A 14,829-nucleotide genomic window follows, 5' to 3' on the forward strand; every position below is an offset into this window, starting at 1 on the left:
AGCCCATCAGCAAATGGGGCTCCCCAGGCCAGTCCCACGGGAACCCCAGCCCTCCGCAAGGCACCAGCTCTGACTCCAGCATGAGGATGCTCAGGGAAAGCTGGGCCGGGTGTTCCCAGAGCCCTGCTCGATGGAGGCTCCGGGCTGCTCTGGCACCAGGCAGCCTCCTCCAGCATGGGCAGGGGGGCGCTGGGTTGGGAAAGCTCCTGTCCCCGGCTGGCAGGGGGGGTCACTCTGGCATGCAGGTTTCTGTGGGCAATGGGCAGGGAGGGAAGTGGAAGAGGGCAGGGTGGGGTGTGCAGCACTGAGAGCTAAGCTATTCAGTCAGTCCTTGTTCAGCCCAGCCTAGCCACCCTGACACCCCCCTCGGTCCCCTCACGGCCCTGTCTGTCCCCCTACACCCCATTTGTCCCTCTGTCCATCCCCCTACACCCACCCTCTGGCCGTCCGTCCGTCCCCCTATTCCCCTAAGAACATAAGAGTGGCCAGACTGGGTCAGACCAAAGGTCCATCCAGCCCAGTATCCTGTCTACCGACAGTGGCCAATGACAGGTGCCCCAGAGGGAATGAACCTAACAGGTAATGATCAGTGATCTCTCTCCTGCCATCTGTCTCCACCCTCTGACAAACAGGGGCTAGGGACACCCTTCCTTATCCGTCCTGGCTAATAGCGATTAATGGACTTAACCTCCATGAATTTACCCAGTTCTCTTTTAAACCCTGTTATAGTCCTCACCTTCACAACCTCCTCAGGCAAGGAGTTCCATAGGTTGACTGTGTGCTGAGTGAAGAAGAATGTCCTTTTATTTATTTTAAACCTGCTACCCATTAATTTTATTTGACTCTGAGATAGCGCGTTATGGGAACAAGTAAATAACTTTTCCTTATTCACTTTCTCCACGCCACTCATGATTTTATAGACTTCTATCATACCCCCCTTAGTCTCCTCTTTTCCAAGCTGAAAAGTCCTAGCCTCTTTAATCTCTCCTCATATGGGACCCGTTCCAAACCCCCAAATCATTTTAGTTGCCCTTTTCTGAATCTTTTCTAATGCCAGTCTATCTTTTCTGAGACGAGGGGACCACATCTGTACGCAGTATTCAAGATGTGGGTGTACCATGGATTTATACAAAGGCAATAAGATATTCTCTGTCTTATTCTCTATCCCTTTTTTAATGATTCCTAACATCCCGTTTGCTTTTTTGACGGCCGCTGCACACTGCGTGAACATCTTCAGAGAACTATCCACGATGACTCCAAGATCTTTCACCTGATTAGTTGTAGCTAAATTAGCCCCCATCGTATTGTATGTATCGTTGGGGTTATTTTTTCCAGTGTGCATTACTTGACATTTATCCACATGAAATTTCATTTGCCATGTTGTTGCCCAGTCACTTAGTTTTGTGACAGGTTTCAGAGGAGCAGCCGTGTGAGTCTGTATCCGCAAAAAGAACAGGAGGCCTTGTGGCACTTTAGAGAGTAACACATTTATTTGAGCACAAGCTTTCGTGAGCTCCAGCTCACTGCATCGGATGCATTCAGTGGAAGCTTCTGCTCAAATAAATGTGTTAGTCTCTAAGGTGCCACAAGTCCTGCTTTTTTTAGTTTTGTGAGATCTTTTTGAAGTTCTTCACAGTCTGCTTTGGTCTTAACTATCTTGAGCAGTTTAGTATCATCTGCAAACTTTGCCACCTCACTGTTTACCCCTTTCTCCAGATCATTTATGAACAGGTTGAATAGGATTGGTCCTAGGACTGGCCCTTGGGGAACAACACTAGTTACCCCTCTCCATTCTGAAAATTTACTGTTTATTCCTACCCTTTGTTCCCTGTCCTTTAACCAGTTCTCAATCCATGAAAGGATCTTCCCTCTTATCCCATGACAACTTAATTTACCTAAGAGCCTTTGGTGAGGGACCTTGTCAAAGGCTTTCTGGAAATCTAAGTATACTATGTCCATTGGATCCCCCTTGTCCACATGTTTATTGACCACCTCAAAGAACTCTCTATCCATCCCCCTACGCTCCCCTCTGTCCACCCATCCCCCTATGCACTGGACTGTCTGTCCATCCCCCTATCTGTCTGTCCCTCTGCATGACTGTCCATCTGTGACGAAGTGGGACTGTTCTTAATGTTTCCTCTGAATAGTGTGGGGGTGCCTCAGTTTCCCCTAGGCAGTTCTTAAGTATCTAGGGGGTGAGGTAAGGGTGTATGATCGTTGCAGATCCCTAGAGGGCAGGTGTGTGCAGGGGTCTGGACACAGAGAATGGCCGACACCCTGTTTCCTGGCCACTGATGGCCTGGGCCCTTCCCCCTGCAAGGTGAGAGCTAAAGGGTTGGAGAACAAAGGAATCCGGTGACCTCCTGGCCCGGGAAAGGGACAAAGCCCAGAGGAGGAGGGGCTGGAGGGAGTTTCAGTTTGGGGCTGGCTGGAAACATGGAGTGAAGGGCAGACGTGGTTGTCTGGCTCAGTGCCCCCCAAAATGGACCCAGCTGAGGGGTCCTGTTCTCTGCACCTACAAGCTCTGTGTTAGACCATGCTCCTGTCGTCTAATAAACCTCCTGTTTCCCCGGCTGGCGGAGAGTCATGTCTGACTGCGGAGTTGGGGGGCAGGACCCTCTGGCCCCCCCAGGACCCCGCCTGAGCGGACTCGCTGGGGGAAGCGCACGGAGGGGCAGAGGAGGCTGAATGCTCCGAGGTCAGACCCAGGAAGGTGAAGCCGGGTGAGTTGTGTGTCCTGCAGACAGGCTGCTCCCAGAGAGGAGGCTCCCCAGAGTCCTGCCTGGCTTCGTGGGGAGCAGTTCCAGAGCATCGCCCGGGGACCCCATGACACCATCCATCTACCTATACACCTGTCTGTCCGTCCTTCCCCCTACACACCTGTCTGTCTGCCTATCCCCCTATGCGCCCCTCTGTCTGTCCGTCCACCCCCTACACTCTTCTCTGTCTGATTCTCTCTCGTGTTGGTTCATGCAGCTTTCGCACGGGCTCCTTGCCGTGCCAGGGCAGACGGAAGCACAATTTGGAAACTGTGACAGTTTTCGTGAAATGGAATTCTTGTTTCTGGCCAGCCCCAGTGCCGGCCCTTGGGAGTCAGGCCCTGAGCAGCCTAAGCTGGGAAGTGTCCATGGCACCACTGGGCGTGTGCCTTGGTCCCCAGATCCCGTCTGGCTGAGGCCAGGAGCGCTGTCCCTTGGGCGAGCCTGGCGAAGGTTCCTGGAGTTTCCATCTTCCTGATGTTTGCAGACAACATGGCTGCATCGCTTGTCCCCCCCAGAGGCTCAGCCACGATGCGCCCCCTCCCTGAGCAGCCGGCTTCAGCCCTGAACCTCTAATCAGCCACGGGAAGGGCTGGGCTCTGCTTTGGCTGCCTGCGCTGGGCTGTTCCTTCCCAGACTTATGGACAATGAGGAGCAAGGGAGGAAGTTCACTGAATGGATCAGCTGGGAAGACAGCCAAGGGGCACGGCAAAGCACCTGGCACGGGACTATATGCTGCCAGCCCTGCTCCATTCCAGGGTCCTCTACAGACACAGAGTGAGACGAGACAGCCCCTGCCCCAAAGAGCTCCCAGGCTAAACAGCCCATGGGTGGGCAGGGACGTGCTTTGCCTGAGGTCCCCCAGCAGGCCTGGGACCAAGCCAGGACTATGCCATGGCTCTCGAGTCCCAGCCCAGCTCCGCACCCACTAGGCCACGCTGCCTCCCGTGCGAGACCTGGCTATGGCCCTGGCATGGAACGAGCTGAGTTCTCTCCAGTGTCCGCCGGTGGATGCCACCTTCTACCCACAGCTGTCCTGGCAGAAGGGCAGGTGCTCCAGGGCCGCCGTGATGCCAGCTGTCCCCAATGCCCCTTCTAGGCGTTCGCCAGCCTTTCTCCCCCACAATGGGTGACATGCTGACTCGGTGCCCTGGGACGTTCCTCACCACACGCCATACCAGGTGCCATCCTCTGCCAGAGCAGCTGCCCATGCTCGGCCAGCCAGAGCCGCTCCCCAGACATGGGAAATTCACCTGAACCAACACCACTGCCCAGAGCCACTGGATCCCCTGCAGCTCCTCCCCAGGCGTTAGATCCCCAATGCCCATGGCCTGCCCGTTGAGGCTGTGACAGGAGCCGCATGAGCCCGCAGCGCCCTGCTAAGCGTGTACGCGGTGGCTCCGAACCAGGCCAGACGTGGGTGGTTTTTCACAGCCACAGCACAAGGTCCATCCCGAGGGCGAGCGCTTCTCCACTGAATAGCTGCAAGAAGGTTTTTTAGCACAGCCCAAGCGATGTATTTCTGCCTAGTCTCCCTTTCAAACATTTCTACAGAGACTTTCAACACAAAGCCCAGCCCGGAGCAGACCTGGCCCGGCACATTTCAGCCTGAAAGGTTGAAGTCTGGCAAAGGTAGGCACATGGGAAACCGGGGAGCACCTGGCAACATGAACTAGAAGCATGCGACCTGCCCTGCGCAACACGTGGCCCCCGTCCCACACTCTCGGTGCTCTCCTGTGTGAGCGACGTCGCTTGGCACCGCACAGTGCCCACTGCCTGGCTGAGCTCTGCCGTCTGCTCTATGGGGAAGCGTCCTCAGCAGAATTCAAGCTGCCTCCCTCGGCTGGGGCATCTTCTGCGCTGGCCTGGGCCATCTCGAAATCCGTCCAGCTTGGCGCTGCTGCCCCAGGCTCCGGCCCTGCCTCTCTCCGGGTCCTGCCCCGCTGAGCCAGGCCCCAGGCCAGAATTCCCAGCAGCATGGCCAGTACGGTGGTGATGGCCGTGATTGCGATGATTTTAGCCGTGGGGCTCTCTGGAAAAGGAGACAGAAAAGGGTTAAATTCCCTCTCTGCAAAACACCCCTGAATGTCCCTTGCAGGGTCGGTAAACGACGTTGGTAAAAGAAACAAAATGAAAATACGGCCCCGGTGTTTTCACTGCAGCCCCCGAGTGGGGCCCGAGAACAACCCCAGGAATTCAGGAGGAGTCTCGCTGCCACCGGGCTGCCAGGGAAGATCCTGGGCCATGTGGAGGCAACGTGGAGCTTGTCCCCATCTAGCAGCCAGTCCAGCTCTGAGCACCCAGCCTGCCTCGCTCCAATGGATTTAGGGCTGGCTTGTAAAGATATTTCCGTACCTACAGATGCAGATAGGCACCTAGTAGGTGCACAATGCCCAACCTTCCCAGAGAACCAATGGGAGTTAGGAGCCTCCCTGTTCTGGCAATTTTCAAAATCCCACTAGGCACCTGTCTGGATCTTTAGGTGCCCAAATGCTTTTAAAAACCTGACCCTTCCTCCTTTCATGCAGGGGTTTCGCCCGGCACAAGGGGGGACCCGATCTCGGCCGGGGGTGTTCGGTGTTTCCACAAGCCAGCTGTGAGACAGTGCAGAGAGGAGGCTGGGCCTCGGGCACGTTCAGCCAAAACTCGCTCTCGGAGATGGAACTTTTTCCGTTTGCGTTGTTTTTAAACGTACATTTCGATGAAAATAAAACCAAACTAACCCTGAATTTTTCCCACATTTCCTGTGACAAACACCTGGCTTTGTGCAACCAGCTGCAGCAGACCTGTAAACTTCTGTATATGCTGCACCCCCTGGATGGGGACACCGCTGCAGGGCACTAGCGTGGGTTACGTAGCCTTCTCCCGGGGGCCACCCGGGGCCGTGCCAGATGAGACCAGCCTGGCCCTGGCTTTAGAGCGGGATTCCCTGCCTGGCTCCTTCCCTCAGTTCAGTGTTCTGAGGTTGGGGGAGAGGAGCAATTGACCCACATCCCGTTAAATGTGCGACTTGAGCTGCCAGCACCGGGTTGGTCCCCACGGCCCAGCGTGAGCCTGAACTCACCAGCCTCCTGGAGCTCCACCGCGGAGGAGCTGCTTTGCAAGAGTGGCCCACGTGGTCTCAGGTCCAGGGCTGCGTGGCAGGTGGCCTGCTGCCCGTGGTCCCATCGCCGAGGGGTGATCTCCTGGGTCACCGTGACGTCATCGGGTCCGGCCCTGGTGCGGTTCTGGAAGGTCTCCGTGTGCAGGGTCCGTCCCCCCTGGCGGAGGGTCACGGTGAGGTGCCTGACGGGCGCCACGCTCAGAACCCGGCACGTCAGGTTATAGGCCTGGCCCAGCTCCAGCTCCGGGAGCCGCTCCAGCCCCACCCGCTCCGGCGCCCCTGGAACGACAGACATGGAGTCACGGGCAGCCTGAGGGCAGGAATCCAACACGGGGACCGTCCCTGCCCTATCCCCAGGGGGACAAGAGCCCGGCTCCCAGCCCCCTCAGCCCCTGGCTTCGGGCTGTGGCTCCTCCCGATTTCGATTTCGGTAGCTGCTCCCGGCTGGGCTGCGTTTCAAACTGCCCCCCGGGCTCTCCCCTTCAGGCAGCTCTTATCTCCCTCCTCCAGACAGGAGCCGCCCAGCTCCCCTGCGGGGCTGCCATCCGCTGGGCCCCGGCACCGCCCGGAGACATGCAGCCGGGACCGTCGCATGGCGAGGTGCAGCCCAGGCCCGGAGGCTGCAGCCGCTGCCTGCCCTGCTGCGAGGGAGGAGGCAGCTGAAATCCGTCTGCCAAACGCTGCTTCTCCCTGGGTCCGCTTGTTCCCTGGGCCTTGGCAGAACCTCCCGCCCACGCCCCCGGGGGTCGCCTGTCTCTTTCGGGGGGTGGCCGGAGCCCTGTGTCACCGGCAACTTTCCCTGGGCACCAGTCGCCACATTGGACCCGAGCTGGGGAGGGCCTGGCAGGGGTGATTCACCTACCGCTGGGGGTCAGAGCATGGCCTCTCCCATAAGAGACCCCAGGACTCCCTACAGAGCAGGGGATGCACCCCGTGAAAGCTGCCCCCAGACCCCGGCCAGCAGCCCCGTTCTGTGAGTCACTTACGATAAACTGACACCTTCACGGCTGCCCTTTGCAGGGGAAGTAGCATATAGAGGGGCCGACGCCCACTCTTGGATATTGACAGGTGAAAACCAAGCCCAGTCTCGCTGACCGGCCGGCAGGAGCTCTAAGTGGGGCAGGGGGCTGGGATGTGGATTCCTGCCCTGCCAGGAGCCGGACTAAGACCCACCAACTCGTTCCACCCAACGGCCGCCAGAGGGTAACTACTCGCCGGTGCTGCCTGGCTTAATGGAGCGGAGCCAGTGGCCCCAGAGGGGAAAGGCCTGTGTCCCATTCTCTGCCCCCCGAGCCAGCCAGTCCCCTGCCCTAGGGCCAGATCACAGATTTGTACCCTATTTTCTGCCAGCGAGTTTCCCCTTTCTCTGGCACAGCCCTGCACCCAGAAAGTCTCCGTGGCACAAAAGCCGCCCCAGACCCCTGCAGCGGCACTTACGGTAAGCGGAGATGTTTGCAAACACCACCTTCACACGGCCACGGCAGGTGAACTGGCACTGAAAGGCCGACATCCACTCCGTGATATTTTTGAGGAGAAAGGCCACCCACCCAGGTCCATTTTTATGGTTGGTTTTGGTGAGCGAGGTCTCCAGGCTGCCCCTGGCATCAGGATCCGGGCACGTGGTGCTGCAGTTTATCCAGATGGACTCTCCATACGCCACCACGGGAGCTGCCGGCAAAACACTCACCTCGAACGAGCCCTGTGCGGCCCCTGAAATGGTAAGCGGGTCTGTCACGCTGTGGCTACACCTCTGGGGGACACAGCCCAGTGGAACTGAGAAAGCAGAACATCAAACCGCACTCCCTTCCCAGAGCCAGGGAGAGAACCCAGGAGTCCTAGCTCCTGGCCCCTCTGCTCTACCCAATGGACTCCGTTCCCCTCCCAAAGCTGGGGAGAGAACCCAGGAGTCCTGGCTCCTAGCCCCTCTGTCTGCTCTAACCACTAGGCCCCACTCCTCTCCTAGTGATCCTATAAGAAGGCACCTTCATTTACAATGAGTAAAACAAATGGATGTCAGCACCTCTGCCAGTGGGGCGCTCCCAGCCCAGGCCGGTCCCGCTAGCATTTCCCTGGGGACACACAGCCTGAGCTGGGGGGTGCGGGGGGGGGCACTTACCTGGCAGCACCAGGAGAAGCAGCAGCCACGTCAGGCAGCCCCCGGGAGAGGGATGCTGGAGCCACTGGGGTCTCATAGCTGAGGAGAGAGGGACAGAGAGAGCGGGAGCTGGGCTTGGGTTTTCCATCGGCACCGTGGGGCCGGGTCCAAGCCCACTGACGCCAACGGGAGCCTTGCCGGGGCGCCCTGGGCTGCGAGGAGGGGCGGGGCGGTGGGGACTGAGCCGCTGCAGCTGGAAATGGGGAGATGATGTGCAGGGCAGCTCAGCCCAGGGCCCGTCTAGCCCAGTGTCTGGTCTGCAGCAGAGCCCAGCCTCAGCTGCTCCAGACCCCGCTGCCAGACCGGCCGCAGGAGGCAGTGATGGGAACTCTGTGGGGACAGGTCCCTCCTGATCCCCGCTCGTTAGAGGTCAGCCCAGCGCCCACCCCCCCCAGCTCTAACCACTAGACCCTGCTGCCCTCCCAGAGCCGGGGCGAGACCCCTGGGAGCCTTACCCCCGGCGACGGTGGTGCTGGCTGGAATGGAGGGCTGAGGGTGCAGCCACCGCGGGGGGAGCGTGTGCGTTGCCGTCTGCTGGGTGAGATAAGGGACGTCTCAGGGAGCCCTCAGCCAGCGGACTGCCCTGGGCGCGGTGCTCCCTCGCCGTCCCTGGCGGCCGCCCCAGCCGCCCTGCCACCGGCTCAGGGAAAACCCGCACGGGGACGTGTGCCCACACCGCACTGGACCTCTGGCTGCCGCAGACATCACGGGGCAGTGCCCTTGGGAGTGCCCTGGGGGCTCCCACCAACCGGCTGCGCTGCGGCCCCAGCCAGGGCAAACGCCTGGGGGCAGGGGGGACACACCAGTGGTTGGCGCTATGCAGCCGTGCGACAGCATGGAGCTCCCCACACCGAGTCTCCCCAACTCCATTCCCCCCCCCGAGTTCTGACCGACCAGAGTCTCAGACCGTCGCCCTCTGGGTCGTCCCCCCAATGCGTGAAACCAGCCCCCTGTTACCAGCTCACCCCGGCCCCCCCAATGGGTGCCCCAGAGCCCTGCCCGGGGTAAAACCAACTCAAACTTTAGTTACTAGCCGAGCCAGAGCCAGAGCCAAACCAGCGAGGGGGAGCCACACAGGCCAGTGACAGAGACTAACCCTCCTGCCACCCCGTGGGCTGTACCCCTCTAGTGTGGATAAAAGCCCTTTTCTAAGACAAGTTACCCATGGCCTTTGGAGCAGCTCCCAGCCTGCCCCTGCTGTGGGGGGCTCCGGCCTTCACGGCCAGCTGGGCCCCCAGGTTCTGGGTGACCAGCTTTTGCTCCAGTTGGCTTTGTGAAAGGCTGGCTCTCAGAGCATGCTGGCTCCTGGCTCTGCAGAGTTGGGACCGTCTGTGACGTTACACCCCGTATTCTTCATCGAAATATGGTTATGATATGAATAAGGCATAACAGAGAGATACTTTATGCAGGATGGGTCTGGTGAGATGTCATGGGAAAGGTACCGATTTACTGACTGTGTTTATCCAAAGGGTGTGCATGGAGCATTTTCGTAGGTGGAGCTGGGAGTATTGACCATGTCTCTGTATTTCCAACGTGCTACGCTGGATGAGGCCAAACGATGTTGGTGGCTGATTGAGGAAATGCACCAAGCACAAGGGTCACCCCAGGACCTGTGTGCAATAGAGACCTCGCCGAGACAGCTCTCGACTGGGGGTCATGACAAAAGAGCTTTCCAGCAAGTGGGGGGGGGGATATAAAAGAGGGACAATGACAACATGTGAGGGCCTCACTCTCCTGACAACAACACACCTGAAAACAGCTGAGGAACAAGAACTGAACTGTGGGAAGTGCTGGCCCCAGGCTAAGATCTTTAGCCTGTGTATGAAAACCTGGGAGAGCCAAGGCAGCTTGTGCCTGAAGACTCCGCCAGCCTGTTTATCGCTCAGGGTGAGAATTTGCTAGTTTGTTCCCTACCTATGGAGTGTGTTAAGCTCAGCTTGTGTGTTTTGTTTCACTTGCTCGGTGATTTGCTGTGTTCTGTTTGCTATTCCTTGAACCACTTAAAATCTGCCTCTTGTGGTCAGTACATTGGTTTCGTTTATTATTAAACCCAGTTGATGTAATTTCTACCTGGGGGGGCAAGAAGGCGTGCGCATCTCTCCTCACCTTGAGGGAGCGGGTGGATTTTCATGAGCTGGTGTAATGCACACACCTCCTGGGGGTGGGGTTCTGGCCCAGCCAGTGGCAGCAAGACCGCCTAGCGAGGGAGATGAGTGAATGTCCTTAATGGGCAAAAAGAACAGGAGGACTTGGGGCACCTTAGAGACGAACCAATTTATTTGAGCATGAGCTTTCGTGAGCTACAGCTCACTTCCTCAGATGCATATCGTGGAAACTGCAGCAGACATTATATACACACAGAGATCATGAAACAATACCCCCTCCCACCCCACTCTCCTGCTGGTAATAGCTTATCTAAAGTGATCATCAGGTGGGCCATTTCCAGCACAAATCCAGAAACTGCTGAATTGGAATTCATTTGCAAATTGGATACTATTAATTTAGGCTTAAATAGAGACTTGGAGTGGCTAAGTCATTATGCAAGGTAGCCTGTTTCCTCTTGTTTTTTCCTACCCCCCCCCCCGCGCCCAGATGTTCTGGTTTAACTTGGATTTAAACTTGAAGAGTGGTCAGTTTGGATGAGCTATTACCAGCAGGAGAGTGAGTTTGTGTGTGTATGGGGGTGGGGGGGATGTGAGAAAACCTGGATTTGTGCAGGAAATAGCCCAACTTGATTGTCATGCACATTGTGTAAAGAGTTGTCACTTTGGATGGGCTATCACCAGCAGGAGAGTGAATTTGTGTGGGGGGGTGGAGGGTGAGAAAACCTGGATTTGTGCTGGAAATGGCCCACCTGATGATCACTTTAGATAAGCTATTACCAGCAGGACAGTGGGGTGGGAATAGGTATTGTTTCATATTCTCTGTGTATATATAAAGTCTGCTGCAGTTTCCACGGCATGCATCCGATGAAGTGAGCTGTAGCTCACGAAAGCTCATGCTCAAATAAATTGGTTAGTCTCTAAGGTGCCACAAGTCCTCCTTTTCTTTTTGCGAATACAGACTAACATGGCTGTTACTCTGAAACCTGTCTTAATGGGCAGCTGGCTTTTAGCTCAGACAGTCGAGGCTCCTGCACTAAGCTCCAGAGGTCCCAGGTTCAACCCCGCGGCTGGGGTCTGTGGGTGTTACACTTGCGCTGTGCCAATTTTTCTATACAGCACAAGACAGTATTATTTTGGGTTTGTCTCCCAAAAGGAGTGTGCATGTGTGTGATAAATGAAGGGTGGGTGAGCTCCCTTATGGATACTAGCCAGCCAGTTAGCTGGAAAATCCCACTCGGCCTGTTCTCTGCTTGCTTTAGCAGCCAAGGGTTAACAAGCCCCCAGGTAAAAGAAAAGGGAGTGGGCCCCTGACCAAAAGAGCCAATGGGAAGGTAGAACTTTTTACATTGGGAAAGAAACTTCCCTTTGTCTGTTGTTCTCTGGGCTGCAGGGACACGGAGCAGCGATGCTATAAGCAGAAATGCCGTGTAAGGGTTGAACCAGGTATGAACAAGTATTTTCCATACCTAAAAGAAAAAAATTGGGACAGGGAATGTTTAGTTAGACGCTATCAGGTTTATTTCTTATTTTGGCTTGTGGACTCCTCTGTGCTAAGCCCAGATGCTTTTGTTTGCTTGTAACCTTTAAGCTGAACCCCCAAGAAAGCTACTTTGGGTGCTTGATTTTTGGAATTGCTCTTTAAAATCTAGCAAAAGCCTCAGTTCCAGATGGATTTTCTTTCTTTTTGTTTTTAATAAAATTTAACTGTTTTAAGACCAGGACCGGGGCTGTTGGTGTCCTGCGAGGCATGTGCAGGTTGTTTGATTAGCTGGTGGCCACAGCTGATTTCCTTTGTTTTCGTTCTCAGCTCTTCCCCGGAGGGGGGTGAAAGGGCTTGAGGGTGCCCCCCAGGGGGGAATTCCCAAGTGCGCCTTCCTGGGCTCAAAGGGGTTTTTTTGCTTTTGGGTGGTGGCAGCATTTACCAAGCCAAGGTCAGAGAGAAGCTGGAACCTTGCGGGCCCCCACTTCCTGCACTCAGAGTGACAGAGCGGGGATTCAGCCTTGACAACGTGAGTGCTGGGGGAGTCCTCTCACCCGGAGCGGACTGCAGTCTGTGTCTGCAGCGGGCTGTGGCCCTACCTGTGTGTGCTACAAGGGGCCAGAGAGCCTAATTCCCAAAGCAGGGAAAGGGAACCGAGGTTGGTGGTGCAGGAGAGGCTCAGTGAAACCCCAGTACGTGAGGTGACATTCCAGAAGGGGGGGGTCCAACCCATCACACCCTCCCTCTGCCTGGGCCAGCCTTGCCTTCTCCTGGCCGCTGGCCGCCTGGCTTGGGAGGGGCCTCTCCCCACGTAACTGCTCAGCGCCCGGCTGTGAGAGGGAGCGGCCGGATCTGAGCCCAGTTTTCTGTACACGCCAGGGCATAAACCCATCCCCACGGCCTGGCTGCACGGGCGCCAGGCCCCCACGCTCAGCGCGCCGCACGCCTTCCTGCAAACCCCTCGCCCGATGTTTTCCTGGCGCGATGATGGCTGGTTTAACTGCTCGGTTGTGGGGGTTAAACCTTCTGCTCCCCCCTGGGGGGCCTGGCTCCTAATTGTCCCTGCCCAGAGCCCATTCCCCTCCCCTTCGCCCCCCCCCCCCCAGGGCTCGGATGTCCTAGGCATGTCCTAGCTCTGCTAGGCTCAGGGCTGGCTGTGCTGGCAAGTGTGTGTCTCATGGCCCAGACCCCCCGACCCCCCCCAGGGCTCCGGCTGGCAGAGCAGGCAGGCAACACGCCTTTCACTTTAATTTCTTCCCCAGCTGCTGCTTCCTCCCCACAACGGCTGCGTGTGTGCTGGGACCAGCTCCCTGCTAGCCCAGGAGGGAGGGTGCTGGTGACCGCTCTGTGTGGCTCTGGATCTCCCCCAAGCCGCTGGATGCCTTGACGTTTAGCACCTTCATGGCAATGCCCCTGGATGCTCAGTTTGGGCTCGGAGCTCCCGCCCTGCTCTGGCCCCCATTGCCCGGGGATCCAGGCAGCTCCTCCTTCCTCTCTGCAGAGCGCCCCCAGGAGCCAGGGCAGGGCTGTTATCCCACTACGGCCCATGCGGAGACTGAAGCACACAGAGACTTGGCCCAGATCACCCAGGAAGCTATGGCAGAGACAGGACCTGAACGTGTCCTGAGGCCCAGGCTAGTGCTCTAACCACTAGGTCATTCCCCTAGACAACCCTTCCTGGGTGGAGTGACTTCACCCACCACTGAGATGCATCCACCTCTGAGCTGGAACGTGGCAGCTGTTTGCAAGCAGCATGGTGACGCTGCCCAGTGGTGCAGGGAAGGGGGTGAAACATGCTGGTGTGAATCCACTCCTGCTGCAGTGGCCAGCTGCAGCCCTCTGCCTGTCGTGAGCCCTCTTGTCCCCTGCTGGGCAGCGACCGCTTTCTGCACTAGTCATGCTGGGGTCTCGCCAGACTCCCAGGGCAGGTGCCAAACGCCCCTGGAGGAAGGGGCAGCGCGGGTAGCACGGGAGGGATGGAGTGGGGCTGGGGCAGCCGTACCGTGAGCCATGGGCACCGTGCGTTCAGTCTAACGGGCTCCGGGCAGGGCAGGAGCCACACAAGGGGCACCCAATGCATGGGGCTGTAGCCCACAAAAGCTTATGCTCTTCGAAATGCGTTTGTCTCCAAGGTGCCACAAGGCCTCCTGTTCTTTCTGCGGACACAGACCCACGCGGCGGCTGCTCTGAAACAAGGGGGTGATTGAGTTTCGCAATCTCTCAGGAATGGGGTGCAGCTCCCCATGCCATCACTAGGGGGGGCTGCGGGTGCGGACAATGCGGTTTGGTGGTGGAAAGCCGAGTGAGCCAGGGGCGGGGGTCTATTCCGGGCTCTGCTGGTGACCTCGGGGCGGGGGGGGGGGGGGGCTCTCCGTGCCTCAGTTTCCCCTCCTGCCCCTTCCACAGTTAGCTTGTGAGTCCCGTGAAGCAGGGACTGTCCCGCGCTGTGTGTCTCTGCAGCGCCCAGCACAATATGACCCTGGTCCTGGTTGGGGTCAGTGAGGAACTGGGCACGATCGACCCTCAATATAAGCCAGGGTCTGGGCGGCGCCCGGCGCGACGGGGCCCTGGTCTTGGGGGGGTCTGGGCGGCGCCCGGCGCGACGGGGCCCTGATCTCGGTCGGGGTCTGGGCGGCGCCCGGCGCGACGGGGCCCTGGTCTCGGTCAGGGTCTGGGCGGCGCCCGGCGCGACGGGGCCCTGGTCTCAGGGGGGGTCTGGGCGGCGCCCGGCGCGACGGGGCCCTGGTCTTGGGGGGGGTCTGGGCGGCGCCTGGCGCGACGGGGCCCTGGTCTCAGGGGGGGTCTGGGCGGCACCCGGCGCGACGGGGCCCTGGTCTTGGGGGGGGTCTGGGCAGCGCCCGGCGCGACGGGGCCCTGGTCTCGGGGGGGGGGGGTCTGGGCGGCGCCCGGCGCGACGGGGCCCTGGTCTCGGGGGGGGGTCTGGGCGGCGCCCGGCGCAACGGGGCTCTGGTCTCGGGGGCGGGGGGGGGTCTGGGCGGCGCCCGGCGCGACGGGGCCCTGGTCTCGGGGGGGGGTCTGGGCGGCGCCCGGCGCGACGGGGCCCTGGTCTCGGGGGGGGGTCCGGGCGGCGCCCGGCGCGACGGGGCCCTTGGCTGAGGGCTCTGTGTAACGTGAACAATGAAGGATCACGCTTGCACGGTTGCCAGGAGCACTGTTCTGATCAGCTCCGGCCACCCGCCCCAGTAACGGCACGGGGAGCTGGCGGG

At 58.6% G+C, this 14,829-nt stretch overlaps 1 protein-coding gene across 1 annotated transcript; it reads right to left on the reverse strand.

Moving 5' to 3' along the window:
• Positions 1-1,154: 1,154 nt before the first annotated feature.
• On the reverse strand, positions 1,155-8,651 carry LOC140901013 (intercellular adhesion molecule 4-like). The gene is made up of 5 exons (XM_073319147.1): positions 8,473-8,651; positions 7,979-8,056; positions 7,300-7,572; positions 5,824-6,141; positions 1,155-4,791 (listed from the first exon to the last, which is right to left on the reverse strand). The coding sequence occupies exons 2-5, from the start codon at positions 8,052-8,054 to the stop codon at positions 4,559-4,561; spliced, it is 900 nt and encodes a 299-aa protein (XP_073175248.1). The 5' UTR covers positions 8,055-8,056; positions 8,473-8,651; the 3' UTR covers positions 1,155-4,558.
• Between the last annotated feature and the right edge of the window lie 6,178 nt (positions 8,652-14,829).

This window comes from Lepidochelys kempii, chromosome 20, assembly GCF_965140265.1.
Source record: "Lepidochelys kempii isolate rLepKem1 chromosome 20, rLepKem1.hap2, whole genome shotgun sequence".
Classification (NCBI taxonomy): Eukaryota; Metazoa; Chordata; order Testudines; family Cheloniidae; genus Lepidochelys; species Lepidochelys kempii.